This window comes from Teleopsis dalmanni, chromosome 1, assembly GCF_002237135.1.
Source record: "Teleopsis dalmanni isolate 2A chromosome 1, ASM223713v2, whole genome shotgun sequence".
NCBI classification, from domain to species: Eukaryota; Metazoa; Arthropoda; class Insecta; order Diptera; family Diopsidae; genus Teleopsis; species Teleopsis dalmanni.
In genome coordinates this window covers 136,024,312-136,041,655 of record NC_051846.1, presented here as the reverse complement: position 1 = coordinate 136,041,655, position 17,344 = coordinate 136,024,312, and the positions used below count along the sequence as shown (strand labels likewise).

The 17,344-nt window shown below is 28.8% G+C and overlaps 3 protein-coding genes across 3 annotated transcripts in view; 1 reads left to right on the top strand and 2 right to left on the bottom strand.

The window, feature by feature from the left end:
* Window positions 1–1,402, bottom strand: part of LOC119666266 — an 8,829-nt gene extending 7,427 nt beyond the window's left edge. Inside the window, exon 1 of the mRNA XM_038075548.1 lies at window positions 905–1,402. Within this exon, the coding sequence (XP_037931476.1) occupies window positions 905–1,402 (498 nt within the window). The remainder of the gene's footprint in view (window positions 1–904) is intronic.
* Window positions 1,403–4,201: 2,799 nt separating this feature from the next.
* LOC119668928 (fidgetin-like protein 1) lies at window positions 4,202–12,032 on the top strand. The gene is made up of 8 exons (XM_038078612.1): window positions 4,202–4,301; window positions 9,780–9,861; window positions 9,944–10,044; window positions 10,102–10,253; window positions 10,322–10,611; window positions 10,674–10,751; window positions 11,307–11,648; window positions 11,710–12,032. The coding sequence occupies exons 2-8, from the start codon at window positions 9,781–9,783 to the stop codon at window positions 11,824–11,826; spliced, it is 1,161 nt and encodes a 386-aa protein (XP_037934540.1). The 5' UTR covers window positions 4,202–4,301; window position 9,780; the 3' UTR covers window positions 11,827–12,032.
* A 4,222-nt stretch (window positions 12,033–16,254) lies between these two features.
* LOC119668927 (sorting nexin-27-like) lies at window positions 16,255–16,769 on the bottom strand. Its single transcript, XM_038078610.1, has 2 exons — window positions 16,570–16,769; window positions 16,255–16,503 (listed from the first exon to the last, which is right to left on the bottom strand). The coding sequence occupies exons 1-2, from the start codon at window positions 16,690–16,692 to the stop codon at window positions 16,435–16,437; spliced, it is 192 nt and encodes a 63-aa protein (XP_037934538.1). The 5' UTR covers window positions 16,693–16,769; the 3' UTR covers window positions 16,255–16,434.
* Between the last annotated feature and the right edge of the window lie 575 nt (window positions 16,770–17,344).

Below are 17,344 nucleotides of genomic sequence, written 5' to 3'. Positions count from 1 at the left end.
TAACAACAATAAAATTGAAATATTAATAATACATTTTTATTGTTTTACCTCCCAGTCATTCATTATAAATTCAAGCACGAAACTGCGAAAGGCCTTATTCAAGTCATCAAGGCATTACGCACGCCCCTGAACAGTTGCCGCATAATAAAAAAAAAATTTCAAGCAGTAAAAATTTAATAAAACAATTCATTGCGGATTAAGCGAGATTTTTTCAATTTATTACAGTTTTTGTGTAAATAATTTGTTATTAATTTTTTGTTAGTCACATGATAAACTTTGTTACCAAAAAAAAAAAAAACTGAAGCCTCTCGAATGTATTAATTCTGTACAAAAATTTGGAATCGTCACTTGAAGAAGTGTGAATTATGCTCGACAAAGTAGCCAAAGACCTGCCACCTGTTTTTAGCAACGAAATGGGAAAACAGTGGTTAGAGTTCAAGTTGGCTTACGTAAAATCATTTGATGTTTTTATAAACTGCTAATTTATAATATTTATCTTTTTTGTTATGCAAAGCCTGTATAATTAAAACATCTGCTCAATAAAGACTGAGCTTCAATCTATTAGCACCAGCTCATTAACAATGTGGAGCTGTGAGAAAGTTCAACTGACTAAGTCACATTCTCTTCATTGTGTCCCAAATGTGAAATACTCGTTTTAATTTTAACATATATTTTAATCGGATTAAAATCAATTTCAAGTATAAATTATTCTACCTGAGTACGTTGAACAAATGCAGATATATATCAGATCACTTTTTCACAATTGCTTCATATTGTTCTAACTTGTAGCTCAGAAAACAATGTATTCTAAGCAATACTCGTATTATATATGTTAATATATTTACATTTAATTTCGACATTAATCTAAGTCATTAGTATTTATAAATTAAGTTACAGTACTTACACTTTCAGAACGGCTATCGGTTTTCTCTTCTTCCGTTAATGGTTCTTGTTCTTGCATTTGACATTTCAAACGTATTGCTTCGATTTCCAGCGCATTTATACCCGATGGCATTGAAATTGAGTTTCTGCGTAGATTCCTTCCAATATTATTTGTATTAATGATGACTTCAGGTGTTATACAACCACTGCAATAACTACTTATGCTTGAATCCTGCTCGTGTGCGCCGTCCAGTAATCTTATGTTCTCTGCAGAATTGTGTATGCTTTCCCGACTTCCATTTTTTTTCTCATCTTCATCTATGTTTATCAAAATTGAAAGATCAACATTTCTTCTTTCGCTTAAAGAGGCCTTACGTCCATTATGTGTTGACGTTTTAGACACACTATCGGCGGTTTCATCGTCAGCATATGGAAAGTCTAAGTTTTCCAGTGACTTTTGAATAAGTGGTTCTCTTTGGTGTTCATTTTCAATTTTTTGCTCTTGATTAATTTTACTCATATTAATTTATTTATTTATTTTTTTTCTGTTTTATTATAAAACAAAATCGTATATTATATTTTCCTTTTTGGTTTAATTCAAATTTTAAAAGTTTTTATATGTAATGCGCTTATCATAATATCTAGAACTAATATATAAGATATATTTTAGTTAAAGATATATCGGTGTAAGCACAAAATAATAAATCATAATAGTCTTTTAAATATATCTCAGTCTATATGTTTTCATTTCTAATGATCATTCATCTGATCATGCAAATTTTAAGGGACTGAAAATTTCAAAAGCACATAAATTATGTAGGACTATACCGTCTATTTTTTATATTTCCTGCCTTTTATAATCTTGTCGGAGTGCAGGCAAAAACCAAAAAAAACTAGCGAAAATATATGAAAGTAAAGTAAGTACTACGATTCTTTATATAGTGTAAATTTTATTAAAATATGTAAGTATTGTATGTATAATATACTAAAGCTTTACTTTAGATCTTTACAATATGTGGTGTCAATAACAACTTTTGGTCCTGAGGCTGTAATCGAACTTTTCTAAGGAAGGAGAACTTTTTTGTCTACAAGACAAGCATCGCTACTAGAATTAATCAAATTTTTACTAATTATTAAACACACAGGTGCACTTTAATATATAGGTTAGCCACACACATTAGAATTATTTTCTTCACCATTATTTTTATTGTTCCCGAGAGTGTCATAAATCCGACCTAAATATCGATAGAAACTTTCATTGAAAGTTTTATTTATCGATAATTTTTTAAATAATATTAAGAATCATGAGGTTCGATCTTTTTCGTTAAGTATTGTATATACACACCAATTCACAAAATCTGGCAATTATAAAACGAAATTACTTAATTTTCTGTCATTTTTAATTATTTTAATTTATGAGGCACAGACAATTCAGACAATAACAAAATTAAATTTACATTTTTAACAACAAAATTTAATTAATTTTAATTATGAAACTTAATCAGAAAAATTCACTGCGAATCTCACTCCGCCATGTACGCTCGGTACGAATTTAAAAATTCGTTTGAACAAAACTAAAAATTTCTACACAAGAAAAGGTTAAAATCGCTTATTCGCTTATTCGCTTTTCGCTTGTTTTACAAAATCAAAACAAAAGCAAATCTACTCGAGTGTGCCAATCGCGATCGGTTGTGAGCGACCGTGCGAGCGTCGAGTCAACAGCAGTTAAGAAGACACCTAATCGATTCGGCACAGCTCCTTTACGGCTCGAAACCGCCGCTCGGCCAGTTCATTCACATCGTGTATACGAGAACCGACGATCGGTTGATAAAATAATTAATTTGAATACAACAAAAATAATGACAACAGAAAAAAAAAATTAAAAATAATATTTATCTACACTAATTAAACCCTTAAAAAATAATGACAAAATTCGAACCAAGCGTAAATAGAGAACTTACATTCAGACAGAATTGCACAACATTGGTATGGGAAAAAATATGTCTGTTAATTTGTTGACATGCATTAAAAAGCATTTCATTGAATATTAATAAAATAAATAAAAGCACTCGTGAGTGCATTCGTGAATATATTCGCACCGGAAACCGAATCATGTCAAGTGCCTATGTCTTTGCTTCTATGTGAACTAATCATTGTATACTCGTTTGAACGTGTGCATGAATTATGAATGAATAAACTTCGAATATATGAAGACTTCCGATTAAAATCGAGTGTTGGCGAGTGATTATCAAATCTGAAGGAACTAAAATGAGCACTTAATTGATAAACAATGAAGAAAAGATGAGCTGACTTACACACTAAAAATCTTTCGAGCATTGGATAATATTCATTTCATTTCATAACATTTTGATTTTAAAGAGTAGTATAAAATACATAAAAAGACATGCATTATTTTTACTGCTTAGCTAAATTTTAAGGATTTTTAAGGATTTAAGTCTGTCACCGTAAAACGTTGACGTCGAAGTTTTCTAATCGTTGTATATTTAGAATTTTTTTTAGAAATATATTCTGCTGATCTGTGTAGAATGCTGATATGTTTCTAACCACATCTATAAGTTTGCAAAAATTTTGTATTCCGGTATATTGTCGGATGTTTCGTAGTCTTGAAAATTGTTTCCAATCAATATCTACTCATCCTTACTCTCTGCCTTGTATAATCAATTGCAGAGGCCGTATTTTGAATTTGATATGGGATGAAATAACTTATTTTCCTTTTCCTTTGAGCGACCTAACAGTTTTGAATTGCAGCTTATTTTTACTATAACTTTATTGTTTGTAAGATAGTTTGTCTTGGAAATTTTTATTTTCTAACAGGTTTTAAAATCTTTAAGGTTTTTAGAGAAATATAGTTGGCTGGATTGTTTTGGTTCTTTGAAATTTAATGAAATATCAATAATTTTAGAATAATTGCTATTAGATATTTTATTAACTAAACTTACTTATTTACTTTTTTGGCCATAACAACCCGTTACCAAGTTTCGGCCTGACCCATGTCTCCCCAGGTGCCTGTGCTGCGTGTGCGACTTCTCCAGCCTCGTACATCAAGTTCTGTTAGTGCTCCCTCAACTTGATCATTGTCTACCTCTACGTCTTCTTCCGTCAATTACTGCTTTAAACATCTTTTCCACTGGAGCATCTTAGTCCATTCTAATCACATAACATAACCAAGCCAGCGAAGCTGTTGGATATTAATTCGCTGAATTAAATCAATGTCGTGATATAGCTCGTACAGCTCGTGGTTCATTCGTATGCGGTAGTCGTCGACAACTTGTAGAGGACCAAAGATCTTACGAAGAACTTTTCTCTTAAACACTCCCAGCGTTACTTCATCATTCTGTGATAACATACACGCTTCTACGCCATACAGAAGACCAGGAAGGATAAGCGACCTATAAAGGGTAAGTTTAGTTTGTCGAGAGATAGAGAGCTCTACATCCCAATTGCCAACTGAGCCTATAGTAGCACCTATTTGCAATGGTGATCCTTCATCTGAGCTCCAGGCTAACATCATTAGTGTTCGTTACGGCGGTGCCAAGGTAAATAAAATCTACTTCGTTTTGCCCTCATTCACTGCTAAGCCTATTCTTGCAGATTCCTTTTCGATAGCAGCAGAGGCAGCGGTAACATTACGCTTGCTACGCCCAATGATTAACTAAACTAGTTTCATTTAAATTAACTCTTTGCCAGCAATATTGTAAACTTTTTTTTTTGTTGTATCTAAATCTTATCAGTCAGGCACTGGTTACAGCTTACATTCATGGTGTAGAATAAATATGAAACATTGTAAAATACATTTAAAAATAGAACTAAATCCGCATTTTGCCGGAAAAACTAGTGGGCGGGAGCACTTAAAATAATTCGATGAAGTTTAACAAAAAAGTTCTAATGCTTACGTCTTCATTTCATTTGCCCTTCGGATCCCAAACTAAGGCTATTATTAGGTTTGCTTATGTTATGTGAGTAGATTTCTTATCAATTGAATTTGCACTTTAGATTTGATTTGATTACGTACAAGTATTTGCTTCGACCATCGTGGACGTATTGGGTTTATTTACTTTTTATAGTTCTCGTTCTCGTATTGATTTTAATAATTAAATGATAACTCGCCGGTTGCTTAATCTCTTTATTCTATACCAGTTTCGTTCTTATTAGATTTTATTGACAGTGTAAACACAAGTTTTTTCCTTATCATTTCGTATCGAACAAAATAATTATGTTTACTTGCTGCTTTATTAAAGTCCCAAGTAAACCTACTAATTGGTTTATTTTAAACATTAAATATTTATTTTCGGCTAAACAGCGGCACATCTTCACATAAATACCTTCGGCTACCATATTTTCAACGACATGTTTTGGAAGTAATTTTAATGTACATATGATTGGATAATTAAATTCACATTTCTATAGATATATAATTAGGCTTAATTTTACTAATTAAATTTAAAAATAAAATAATCACCACTTATAAATCTTTTCCGGTCTAATAGCAGAACAAAGAGTCTTAGATAATTGATTGAAATGGAAAATGCTTACATTTGTGTGTGTGTGTTATATACGAGTATATATCGTATTGCCAAGTCTGTTGAGGAAAGCATAGTGCTTTTTTTATTGTTTTATAGGGATAGATCAATAAAGTATTAAATTATGTTATTAATTTTATGTATGAACAATATGCATATCCACTATTGTAGAGTGGGTACATCCTGTATTTTGAGTTATAACCCAATTTCCCTAATGTACGCCCTTGCTTTCTGGCTTAGATAAATCTAGCTCGCTAGGTACTATAACCCAATTTCCCTAATGTACGCCCTTGCTTTCTGGCTTAGATAAATCTAGCTCGCTAGGTACTAAGTCTATTTTTTCTCCTCTCTCCTCTGATTACTGGAATGAAGTTTTCACAATGCTGTGGAAATCTTCTCCATTCATTCTTAAGAGGTGGTTTAGTGAGTTCAAGTCTCACACGGTGGTTTTCGATGCTTCCACCTACTGTCAGAAAAACAAAAAAAAAATTAAAATTCAGATCTTCTTATAGCATGTAAAAAGAATACATCTCAAATATTGGAAATCTTTTCAATAATTACCATGATCACTAGAAAGAGCTATTAATATGAAATACAAAGTAATGATTTTCGGCCCCATGGCTCAGTTGATATAGTAGAAAGAAAGAAATATACTGTACTTCTCGGAACACTAACGAGGCACTGTACTATTGCACTAATGCTTCAACGTTGGAGCATTCCAATAAGGTGATTATACACAACTTGCCATTATAGATAGGAAGTAGAATGTAACAAAAAATTTTTATGTCTCTACCTGGGAGTACTGACGAATCTGGAAAACCATGAGGAGTATCAAAAATAAAACGTGAATTCACATTGAAAATAAGGGCGTCACAAATGATAATATTTGTCTCCGAATGTATGTGCCTTTTAAACCTTACTTGAACTGACTAAAAGGACATATTAAAAATCATTTTAATAATAAAAATATATAATAATTTACAGAGTTGTATTTTAAGACATTATTTATAAAATTTAATAAACACTTTTTATTGTGAAGCTTCTCTTCGAGGCAAAACTTTTCGCTCAGTAAACCTAGGAACTTACAAAAAGTATAAATTTATAAGGCTATTTAAACAAAAGTAATATAGAACTATTTCTGATCAATTTAATAAATAAAAAAATTATTTTTAAATCAAAATATGTGTAACTTAAAAATTTATCTTAAATTGTTAACATAAGTATACAATTGTTAAATATTTCACTTATTATACAAGTTTTTTTGTAAGAAGTTTGTCATTTGTTAACGGTAGCAATTAGCTTTCATCGTGAATATAATTAATTTATTATCACTTCAAGTACATTCGATTTGTATATAAATATAAGTATAAAAATATGTATTATCAGTAGACCATGTGTTTATTATTGAAAATTAAATACTGATATAAAAATAAAAATACCGACAGATATAAATAAGATCAAGGGAGTATGTTTATTATTCAAGAAAGAGAGACATTTTTACCTCCCTAAATATATCCCAAATCTCTTATTCCTGGATATATTTCTGTATTTTATACACACATGATCTTGACACGCAATGAACTCCAATTGAAAATAATGTATCATTAAAATATATTTAAATCAAACCTACAGAATCATTTAATAAATCCAAGTTATTAAACAAAATAAATAGTGTCAGAGCAGTCCTAATTATATCTCTCAGATTTGATCGTTTCGGTAATAATTGTTTAAACTTGAAAAAAATCATAAAAACTTGAAAACTATTACTTCTCACACGAATCACGATTTTATAATTGCAACGAAATTTCTCATATATTTCAAAAGTTATCCAAAATTTCGCGAAACTCCATTGGACTATAGCTCTAATATATTTCGATATTTAGAAATAATATACACTACAAGTGAATAATGTCTACATATAATATTATTATTATTAAATAAAAAGCTATGAATGCACCCCGACCTAAAAGATCAATTGTGCGACTAAAAGCCACTAAAATCCCGCTTTCAAGTCTTGCCGCCGCTGGGCAATTGTATAGAATATGTTCTGATGTTTCCTTCTCCTCATGACAAAGTCGGCAGGAATCACTTTCTACCGCACCTTGTGATAATTCTTCATAAGGTAATTGAGTCTACAGCGTCCTGTAAAATGTTCAGTGTAGATTTTAATTTCGTTTGTGCTAAGGTAAAGGATAGTATCAACTTTGATGTGTTCAGGGTCAAATCACCTTCTACCTCACCTTGTGATAATTCTTCATAAGGTAATTGAGTCTACAGTGTCCTATAAAATGTTCAGTGTAGATTTTAATATCGTTTGTTCTAAGGTAAAGGATAACGTTAACTTTGATGTGTTCAGGATCAATAAATCTTGTTGATTGTCGCATGTCTATTTGTGCTCTTCAGTGTTTAAGTAGATTTTGTTTCTCCCATTCAAATAATAAATTATTTGTAAAGCTATATGTTACCCTGCAGATGGGCTTTGAACCAATGAAAGGAGTACATGAACCCCTACATCTATTAAATTAAATACAATTCAAATCACATACGCTAGCTATATGAGTGAGCTAGTTATAAACCTTATGTTTAGTGGCTTCTAGTATATTTTATATACTCGTAGTTATCGTATCTTTTAGGCTTATTAAATCATTACTATTGGTAATTGTCGCTGGTGATTTGCAATTAATTCTCTCAATATCAGTTTAAAACTGAACATAGTAAGATTTAAAGATCATAGTCCACATACATATAAATAATTTTAACTAAGTTAGATTAGTTTCTTCAATGTGTATTTAGATCCACATAGGTCTGGTAATTTAATTTAAAAACATGCAAGTAATTCTAGTGTAAAGATATTTATTTAAAAATGAATGAGAGGAATTGAATATTTGACAAAAGCATAGAAACGAGTTTTAAATTGGTTAAAACCAAGCTTACTTAATATCTGATAAAAAAAACTAGAAGATTACAAAGATATTCACTTTGTTTTATCTGAAATGTGGACCTACTTTGATATTTGTACAAGGACCGCATTATTTATGAATTTAAAGAAAACCATAAAGCACTATAAACATTAATTCTGTGAAACAACATCGAGGTTCAGTATAGTTCACTTTATGTATGGCATATATTCCCTTATTCATTTTTAAAACATTTAGTTTCTTTCTTTTAATTTTCGATCAGTATTCTAAACGTTAGGCTTTCTTTCTCCTATATTGATACGTCCATTTCCTTTAAAATGAAATAATTATTTTATATACTATGTGTTTATTAAGACTCTAAATCAATGTATTTCGGACTAGGTTTACGAAGTTCGAGTTAAGAACTACGGAATCAATTTATAGATACTATTGTTATATTTTTGTTAAAAAAATTAAATCAAATTTATTAAGAAGAAGTTTCTTATATAATTTAACATATTTATTAAATAAAAATGCTGCATTAACTACAAATTGATCAAATATATCTTTCTGTGCTAATGTACCGCTAATGAAGTTATACAAAGCGAGAAAACTGGTGAGGTATCTTTAAGGTCTGTACTTCAGGAACTTATATAGCATGTGATATATGAAAGAGAAAGAACTAGATAAAGCCTAGGACAGGACAGTTCTCCTTTGATATTCTTAAATCGAAAGCGGATGGAAAGATATCAGTAGATTAAGCAGTATATTATAAATTATTTCATAAGAACACATAAAAGTGTCGCTGATGCCATAATACACGGAATAATGTAAGTTATTGTTGAAATATTGACCATTCTATACCTGTGAAAGTAAAAAAAATTCTCTCACAACTTGGTAAACATTAATTGAATACAATTACTTATTAGAAGTCTTTGTCTTAAAACATATCTGTTTGAATTCAACCACAAGAGAAACCTATTCTGTGATCATTGTGAGTAATGCTCCTACAAAGAGTACACACAGAATACTGTGCAAATCTTGTATTTTTTCAATGCGGTCAATTTACAGAGCCGCTCCTGTACACGTGCACTAATTTCAAGCTTAAGCATTTAAAATAGAACCCGTACAATTATTTCAAACAATTTGTTAATATACCATTATATATAACATTTCTTTTAGTATTTAATGAATATATTGTAAATTAAATACGATTGTATCAATTTTATTTATTTCATACTCCCTATGCAAATATTTTGATTTACCTTAAGATGGCGCTACAATGTAGTGTTGACAGCTGACTTGTTTGACAAATGGAATTCCGAACACTTTAACATCATCGACTGTGGAAAGTGCGCGAATCTGCGACATTCGAACAAATTTAACAATATTTACATTTCTTTCATATTATAAAAAAAAAATTGTATAATTTTAAAATAAATTTTTTTGTAAATATCAGCATGGATAACACGTCTAGAGAGGATGTTGCTTCATTTCAATTTCGAACAGCTCATGAAGTACTAAGTATTCAATTGGCGAAGGTAATAGCTATTCAATAATATAGAAATTTAAAAATTAATAAATATTGAAATATGTATTATTTAACATATTATTTCAAATTAGCAAAATAAAAAACCGGCATATGGAGGTATAAACTATGGAGCACAAAGAAAAACTCACCGAACCACTATGTCTAAATTTGTCTTGCCTGTGAAACAAAAGCCGTAAGTCGTTTCCAGATGTTTTAGAAATAACATTTTTATTATAATATATTTCTTTAGTTCCGATAATGAGCGCTATGGACCTAAAACGGTACCACCTTCTCGTAACAATGATCAGCCTAAGGTTGAAATACATGAACGATTAGTCAACGTAGAACCTCAGATGGTGACGCTGATCGAAAACGAAATAATGAATAAGCACGAGCATGTGGGTAAGCCTCGAATAATAAATCATACAAAATGTACAGATTATAAAATGTGTGATTTTTTGATTTAATAGGCTGGGATAATGTGTGTGGTTTAGATTATGCAAAATCTATTATAAGGGAATCAATAATAAATCCAATGCTTCGTCCTGATTTGTTTACTGGTATACGTAGTCCGCCACGTGGTATTTTATTATTTGGTCCTCCAGGCACCGGCAAAACACTTATTGGAAAATGTATTGCATCGAATGCAAATGCTACGTTCTTCAATATCAGTGCATCGTCACTGACTTCAAGGTATGTGGGCGATGGTGAAAAAATGGTGCGTGCATTATTTGCAGTAGCTGCCGTGCATCAACCTTCGGTAAGATCCCATATTTATCTGTGACAGATTAAGGAAAATAAACTTTTAATTGAATTTGTTAGGTGATATTTGTTGATGAGATCGATTCATTACTTTGCCAGCGTACTGATAGTGAACATGAAAGTGCCCGTAGAATAAAAGTAAGTTTATGTCTCAAAGTTTATGTTTTAATCCATTCACACCAATTCAACTAAAAATTTTAGAAATTATTATATTCTTAAATAATTATTAAGGTTATACGAAATACATAACGATGCTATTTCAGCAATAAAGACGTATTTTTTAATTGTGATAATTTTATAGTGGATTTTAAAGGATTTCACAAATTTTAAATAAAATATAAACATAATAACTTATGTTTAGTTTCTTAGTTTCAGAAATTATTAATTTAATGTTATGTACAAAAAAATTTGATACCCTTAAACCCAGCATTCTAGCAATTGATATTAAGTACTCAAAATTACATATCGGATAAGACTTGCTAGACTATCCCTAAAAACAATGCTTATGATTGATGCCAATCTGCAAACAATTACAAAATATAATACCATAAAATGACGAAAAGGTTCAGTATAACAAAACTAAAAATTCTCTAAATGTTAAATTAACTAAATTATTTCCTTATACCATATATTATTGCTTTTATTTATTTTTTTTTTTATATAAAAATTATATATTTTTATATTTTTCGTTAGACTGAATTTCTAATACAATTCGATGGTGTGCGCACAAAGGAAGATGATCGTATTTTTGTAATTGGCGCAACAAATAGACCACAGGATTTAGATCACGCTATGCGTCGACGCCTGGTTCGGCGTCTCTACATACCGTTGCCAGAATTAGCAGGGCGTATAAATCTTATTTCCAATTTGTTCAAACCCATTGAAAACGATTTAAACGCTAATGACCTGCTGGAAATTGGTAAATTAACAGAAGGTTATTCTGGAGCTGATTTAAACAGTTTAAGTCAAGAGGCAGCAATGGGTCCAATTCGAGCTATACCATTTGATCAATTTGCTACCGTCGGAAAAGATATGGTAAAGAACAACAAACAAAATTTGTATCAACATATAAATTTTTAAATTAATTTATTAAAAGGTTCGACCCGTTAATATTGATGATTTTAAAGCGGCCTTAGATCATGTGCGACCCAGTGTTACCGAGGAAGATATAACAAGTTTTGTCGAATGGAATAAATTATATGGTGCAAAATAGTATATGTTTTTTCATATTTTAACTAATATATAAGTTATTTTCGTTTAAGATATTATATAGTGAAATTGTATGTCGTTATAATTTGTGACAAAGACAATGCCCTCCAAACATGAGGGTTTTATAGCGTTAATAATTGTGTCAAAGATTACATATGTATGATACATCGACAGTATTTTTAAGTATTGATTATTTTTTATATTTGATTAGTAAGCATCTTATATCATTTATAAATTATTTTTATATATGTACTTTTAAAACATAAATAATACAAGAAAAACAATTTAAGATTTAACTAATATTTCGTGTTGTTCGAATTTTAAAATATATTAAATTTTTTTTGGTTAATAATGCATTAAAATCAAATGTAAATCAGAAAAATGTATTTAGAATATAATACATGATAAAATTGAAAAAATTTATTTAATTAGAAAATAACTTTGGTCTTTTTCATATTCTAACTTATATCCATCATCAGAGATTTTTATTTTTGGTTTAATTGTGCGAGAATTTTTTCACTTGATAACTTTTATATGATGGTATATATATGACATTATTATTATTCATAATAATATTTCTAACACATTTATAATTATTAATATAATTAAACAAAATTTAAATAAAACATGTGTAGAAGTACATTTTTATACCATAAAAAAATCGCTTGTATTTAATTAAAAATAAAAAAACATAATATTCTTCCGTAATAACGAGTAGTAGTAATGTAGTTAAGGTAATGATATAATTTAAAATACATGATGAAACATACTTTAATAGTTAAATACTAAATTAATAGTGCCCACTACATATCTGAAATAAGAATAGTAAAAATAATCATTTGAGAAAAAAATATTATAAAAAATGGTTATATATATATATATATGTTGAACGAATAAATAATTTATATAATATAATAATAACGGGTTACCCATTTATTAATCTTAATTTAGCAGTATGGCTTTAGTGACATGTCAAATTGAATTGTCATCCAAGGCACCATAAGTTAAGTTTAAAGTTTGCCAATTTAGATGCAATTAATATAGATCTCCTAACAATTTTCTTCAGCTCTTGTTTTTGTTTGGTGGATCTGTCAACAAATAACATTCACCGTGTCAATAAAAAATTACTGTATAGTCACATGATAATCAATTGAAATGGAAGAATATGGATATGGAATATATGTGGTTTAAACAAGATGGAGCCACAAGCAACAAAACACGTCCTGTTGTTGTTATGTTACAAATAACAAAATTCTTGATTGAATCCCTTTTGTAGGATTACGTAAAGTATAGTGATTATGCAGACAATTCCTAAACTTTGGACGGAAACAAATATCTGTTAAATTACGATCGAGATATTTCCAGCTATGTAGCGCAAAGTCTTCGAAAACTACTTCAAAAGTACTGTGATATGTGCAGTGGAAGACAGCTAATGATGTTAAGTTTCACACCTAGTAGCAAGGTCTAAACAATGCAAAATTTTTGGTTTATTTATTTTTCGTTACCACTTTCGTTAACCTTCTTGTAAAAGAAGGTTCATAATGAAATTAGAACCGCTTCATTATTTTCTGAACTTTTTTATATAAAAAAATAAATGCATATATTTAAAATTGGTTAAACCAAGTTTCATTATATAACGATTTGGAAAAAATTTTAAAGAAACTAATTTAGGTGTTGGATATGCTTATGAACTCTAAATTAAACATATTATACTAATACTTTAAGTTCAATATAATTATTATAACATACAGTGACGAACGAAATTATTCGCACAGCAAGCAAATTGAACTTTAGCACTATTTTTATGCTGTTAATGATGCGATTTTTAATAAACAAAAAATTTTATTTTGACAAAATGCTTAATTTGCTTTTAAATTCATTTTATTTTCTCTTATATTTAATTTTTTAAAATTAAAAAACCAAAAAAAAATTAAATCTGGCTGAACAAAATAATTCGCACAGCTAACGCAAAAATTAAAAAACAAATTAAAAAAAATTATTTTCAATAACAATAAATAATTAGTGACTAAGCTCTTCTATTTAGTAACAGCTACTATTTCCTTAGGAATCGAAGAAATTAATTTTTGTGTGATTTTTGGACCAACATCTTGCCCCTCTTCAGCATTGCCACCTTCAGTTCTGTCTTTGTTGTTATAATGGGCTTCTTTGGACGTCTATGCAATTCTTCGTACAAATGTTCAATGGGGTTGAGATCTGGAGATTGAGGTGGATGCGGCAATGTGTGTTTTACATAATGAGCGAGCCACATACGCACATCAATAGCCGTATGTTTTGGGTCATTATAATGTTGGAAGCTAAATGTGGCAGGTAAACTCAAATTTTTTGTGCTCTTAAATCATATTTTAATTTTGATATGTAGTTTTATTTTCTTAATCCCAATGAAATTTTATTTTTATAAATCGCTCCCACGCGCTTCTTTCTGTTATCTGTTTAGGCAGGTGTTCGAATAGCTCTAGCCTATGTTTACTAAACTCAAGATAATTATTTACAAAAACTTCAAAATTTACTGTTTGTTTTTGAGCCGATTTATTCTGTAACTTGTGACATTTTTTACAATATAATACCTCAAACAGAAAATACGTTCAAAATAAAGTATACATTTTATTTAATATTCAAATTGAAATTGTTCACTTTTTTAAGTTTTTATTTAATGTTTTTTGATTTTTTTTCACATTATTTTTTGGTGCATTACTACTTTTATTTAAATAATGTGTGTTATTTATTAATTTTGAAAATAAAAATTATTAAATAATTTTCTGAGGAATGATTAAATATATTTTATTTATTTATTTTGTTTTTTTTGTTAAATATTTATATAATTATCTTTAAAGTATAAGTCAGTTTTTTTAATGGCCACAATATTAAGATAGTTTTTATTTCATTTATACTTTTATTTAAAATAAAATAGTAAATAAAGGGTTTTAAGCATAAATTATAAAAAAAATTACACATACAATATATCACTAGAAAGTAAATAAATATACACAATAAATACATATAAGTGTGATCTCTTGGAAATGTCTACAATGTCTCATTTTAAAGCTTTTTCTTAACGTGTATAGAATATTTAATTGCAACAGTTATGTTAAACTTGTATCAACTTTCGAAATAGCTCCTCCTTCTTAATTTCAATTGAAATAGTTCAATTTCTAAACGAATAGTTTTTGTATATAATTTTTAAATATTGTTAATATATGTACATTTACACATATATTTGTGTTAATAAATTAAATATAATGTTTCAGTTTTTAACATGACTCATAAAGATTTGTTACAATTCTTATTTAAGCTTTCTATTAGAATAATTTAAAATTTACAATTTTTTATGTTTTGATATCTTAAATTTAAACAACAACAATTATGAAATATAATTTCTTAAAATTTCGGCAAATTGACAACATATATTTTAGACAAAGCGAATTTAAAGTGTTTGAAACTTAATACTAAATTTTAGCTCAATTTCAATTTAGCTCTAAAAGCTAAATAGAGCTCTTGGAACGGTTCTGACAACAACCAACTAACAACGATAAAACGATAATTTAATCTTTTGTAGTTAGTAAAATTCAAATATTGCAGTTTAGTGTTCCATATTTCTGTAGCTAATCTTATATTGCTTTTCGGCACGCAAATTTGCATATTTTTCTACAACGGCAGATATTTTTGCTGTAGTTTAGCAGAAATTTAAATTGAAAATTATGGTATAAACAAATTTTATCATCTGATAATTTAAAACTGATTGCATTAAATTGAATATCAGGAGTTAATAGCATAATTTTAATAGTTTATAGGGAAATGGTTTATGTTTATTTATATTCTAAAGTGAAATAAATAATATTCTGTCTGGCTTTAAAGCAATTGAAACTTATAGGCTTTTCAGTTTATTAAACAGTATCAATAAATGTCATTGTTACTGACTTAAGGGTTTGTAATTTTATTATTTTAAAAATATAGTATTCAAAAGAAACTATAAAAAAAATATACATTTTGTTGTTTTAACAATAATCACAAAAGGTGCAGATATTCCCAAAGTACTATACAAATAAATGTAAAATAACAAATATATTAAATAATATAATATAAAAACCTACAAAAATGCATACATTTACATAAAAAATATACAATAATACATTCGATACATTCGATAAAAGCAACTACTAAATAATTTAGACATAACAAATTTTTACAATGGAATATTGAACCTAAGTACAAATACATTATATACTTATAAAATAAATGTGCATGAAAATATATTATAATGAAATAATGAAAAATTACATATTAGTAATTTACTATTATTAAATGTATGTTAATAATAATTAACTGTCTATAATTTTGACATCGCTTGTTCTATATCTCAGCTTTTGATGTGTGTATAACAAATTGAATACAAATTAAAAATGTTGTTGATCGCATAGTTTCTTATACTTATAAATCTAAGCTGTTGTGTGGATTTGAGAGCATTTGAGAGTAAAGAGGCGTGTGTTCTATTACTTATGCAACTTATGCAAATAAATATCAGCAAATATAGAAAAAAAATTATTTTTAAAATATACAATTTAAATTCGAATTATGGCTAATGTAAGTTTAGTCGTTAGTCACCGCTATCCTCCCACTTACGCTCTTCCATTATTCGATCGAAACAATCAGCGAGATAAGCATGCTAAAAAATATTTCAAAATAATTATTTGAAATTGTATAAAACAAAAAAAAAAAATTGTATACATACGAATGGTGTGTAGACTTTCACCCAACGAGCCGGTTTATCTGAACGATTATATTGAAAACAAAATGACATTGATTCTTCATCACTCTCCCAGCGAGTGATTGTATCCCATGTTAACTCTACCATTTGGGCCTCCAAGGAACCGTCCTCACGACACGCGTGCAAACGAAAACTTTTAATGCCTGTAGTAAAAAATAAACAATAAGAATAAATATATACTACAGTGTGCTCTCTCTCTTTCTCTCTCTTGATAATCCGGTCAATTTATTGCAAGGATAGTTTAGATTGATGTTATGTTTATTTATACTAATAATGTAATAAATTAGCATTTATATGTTAAATAGGTATACAATCTTAGTTCAACATTAGACGTCTATGCCTACTTATCGACAATTAAGTAAATAACTTTGGACTGCGGTAACAAACCTCTTTGCTGACCATATAGCTGGTTCAAATAATGCCAAATAATAATTAGTATACTCTAATTAATTATTGGACTACAAGTGCTAGACTTCAAAGTTTGACCCTGTTAAATTTGAAGCAAATGAATAATGTGTCTATTACACGAACAAGTCAAAGCTGCACGAAATTTTCTCTGTTAAAAAATATTTTTTTCGTTATTTTTTTTTTAAGATTTAAAAGATAATGTTCCAAGTTCTAACCTTTGCCCTTGAAGACCAACAATTATACGTGGGCTTATACAACGATTGTTACCCAAAAAATACCAAAGATGATGAGTATTTGGCAATAATTGAAACAGCTGTAGGGGCAGCTTTCA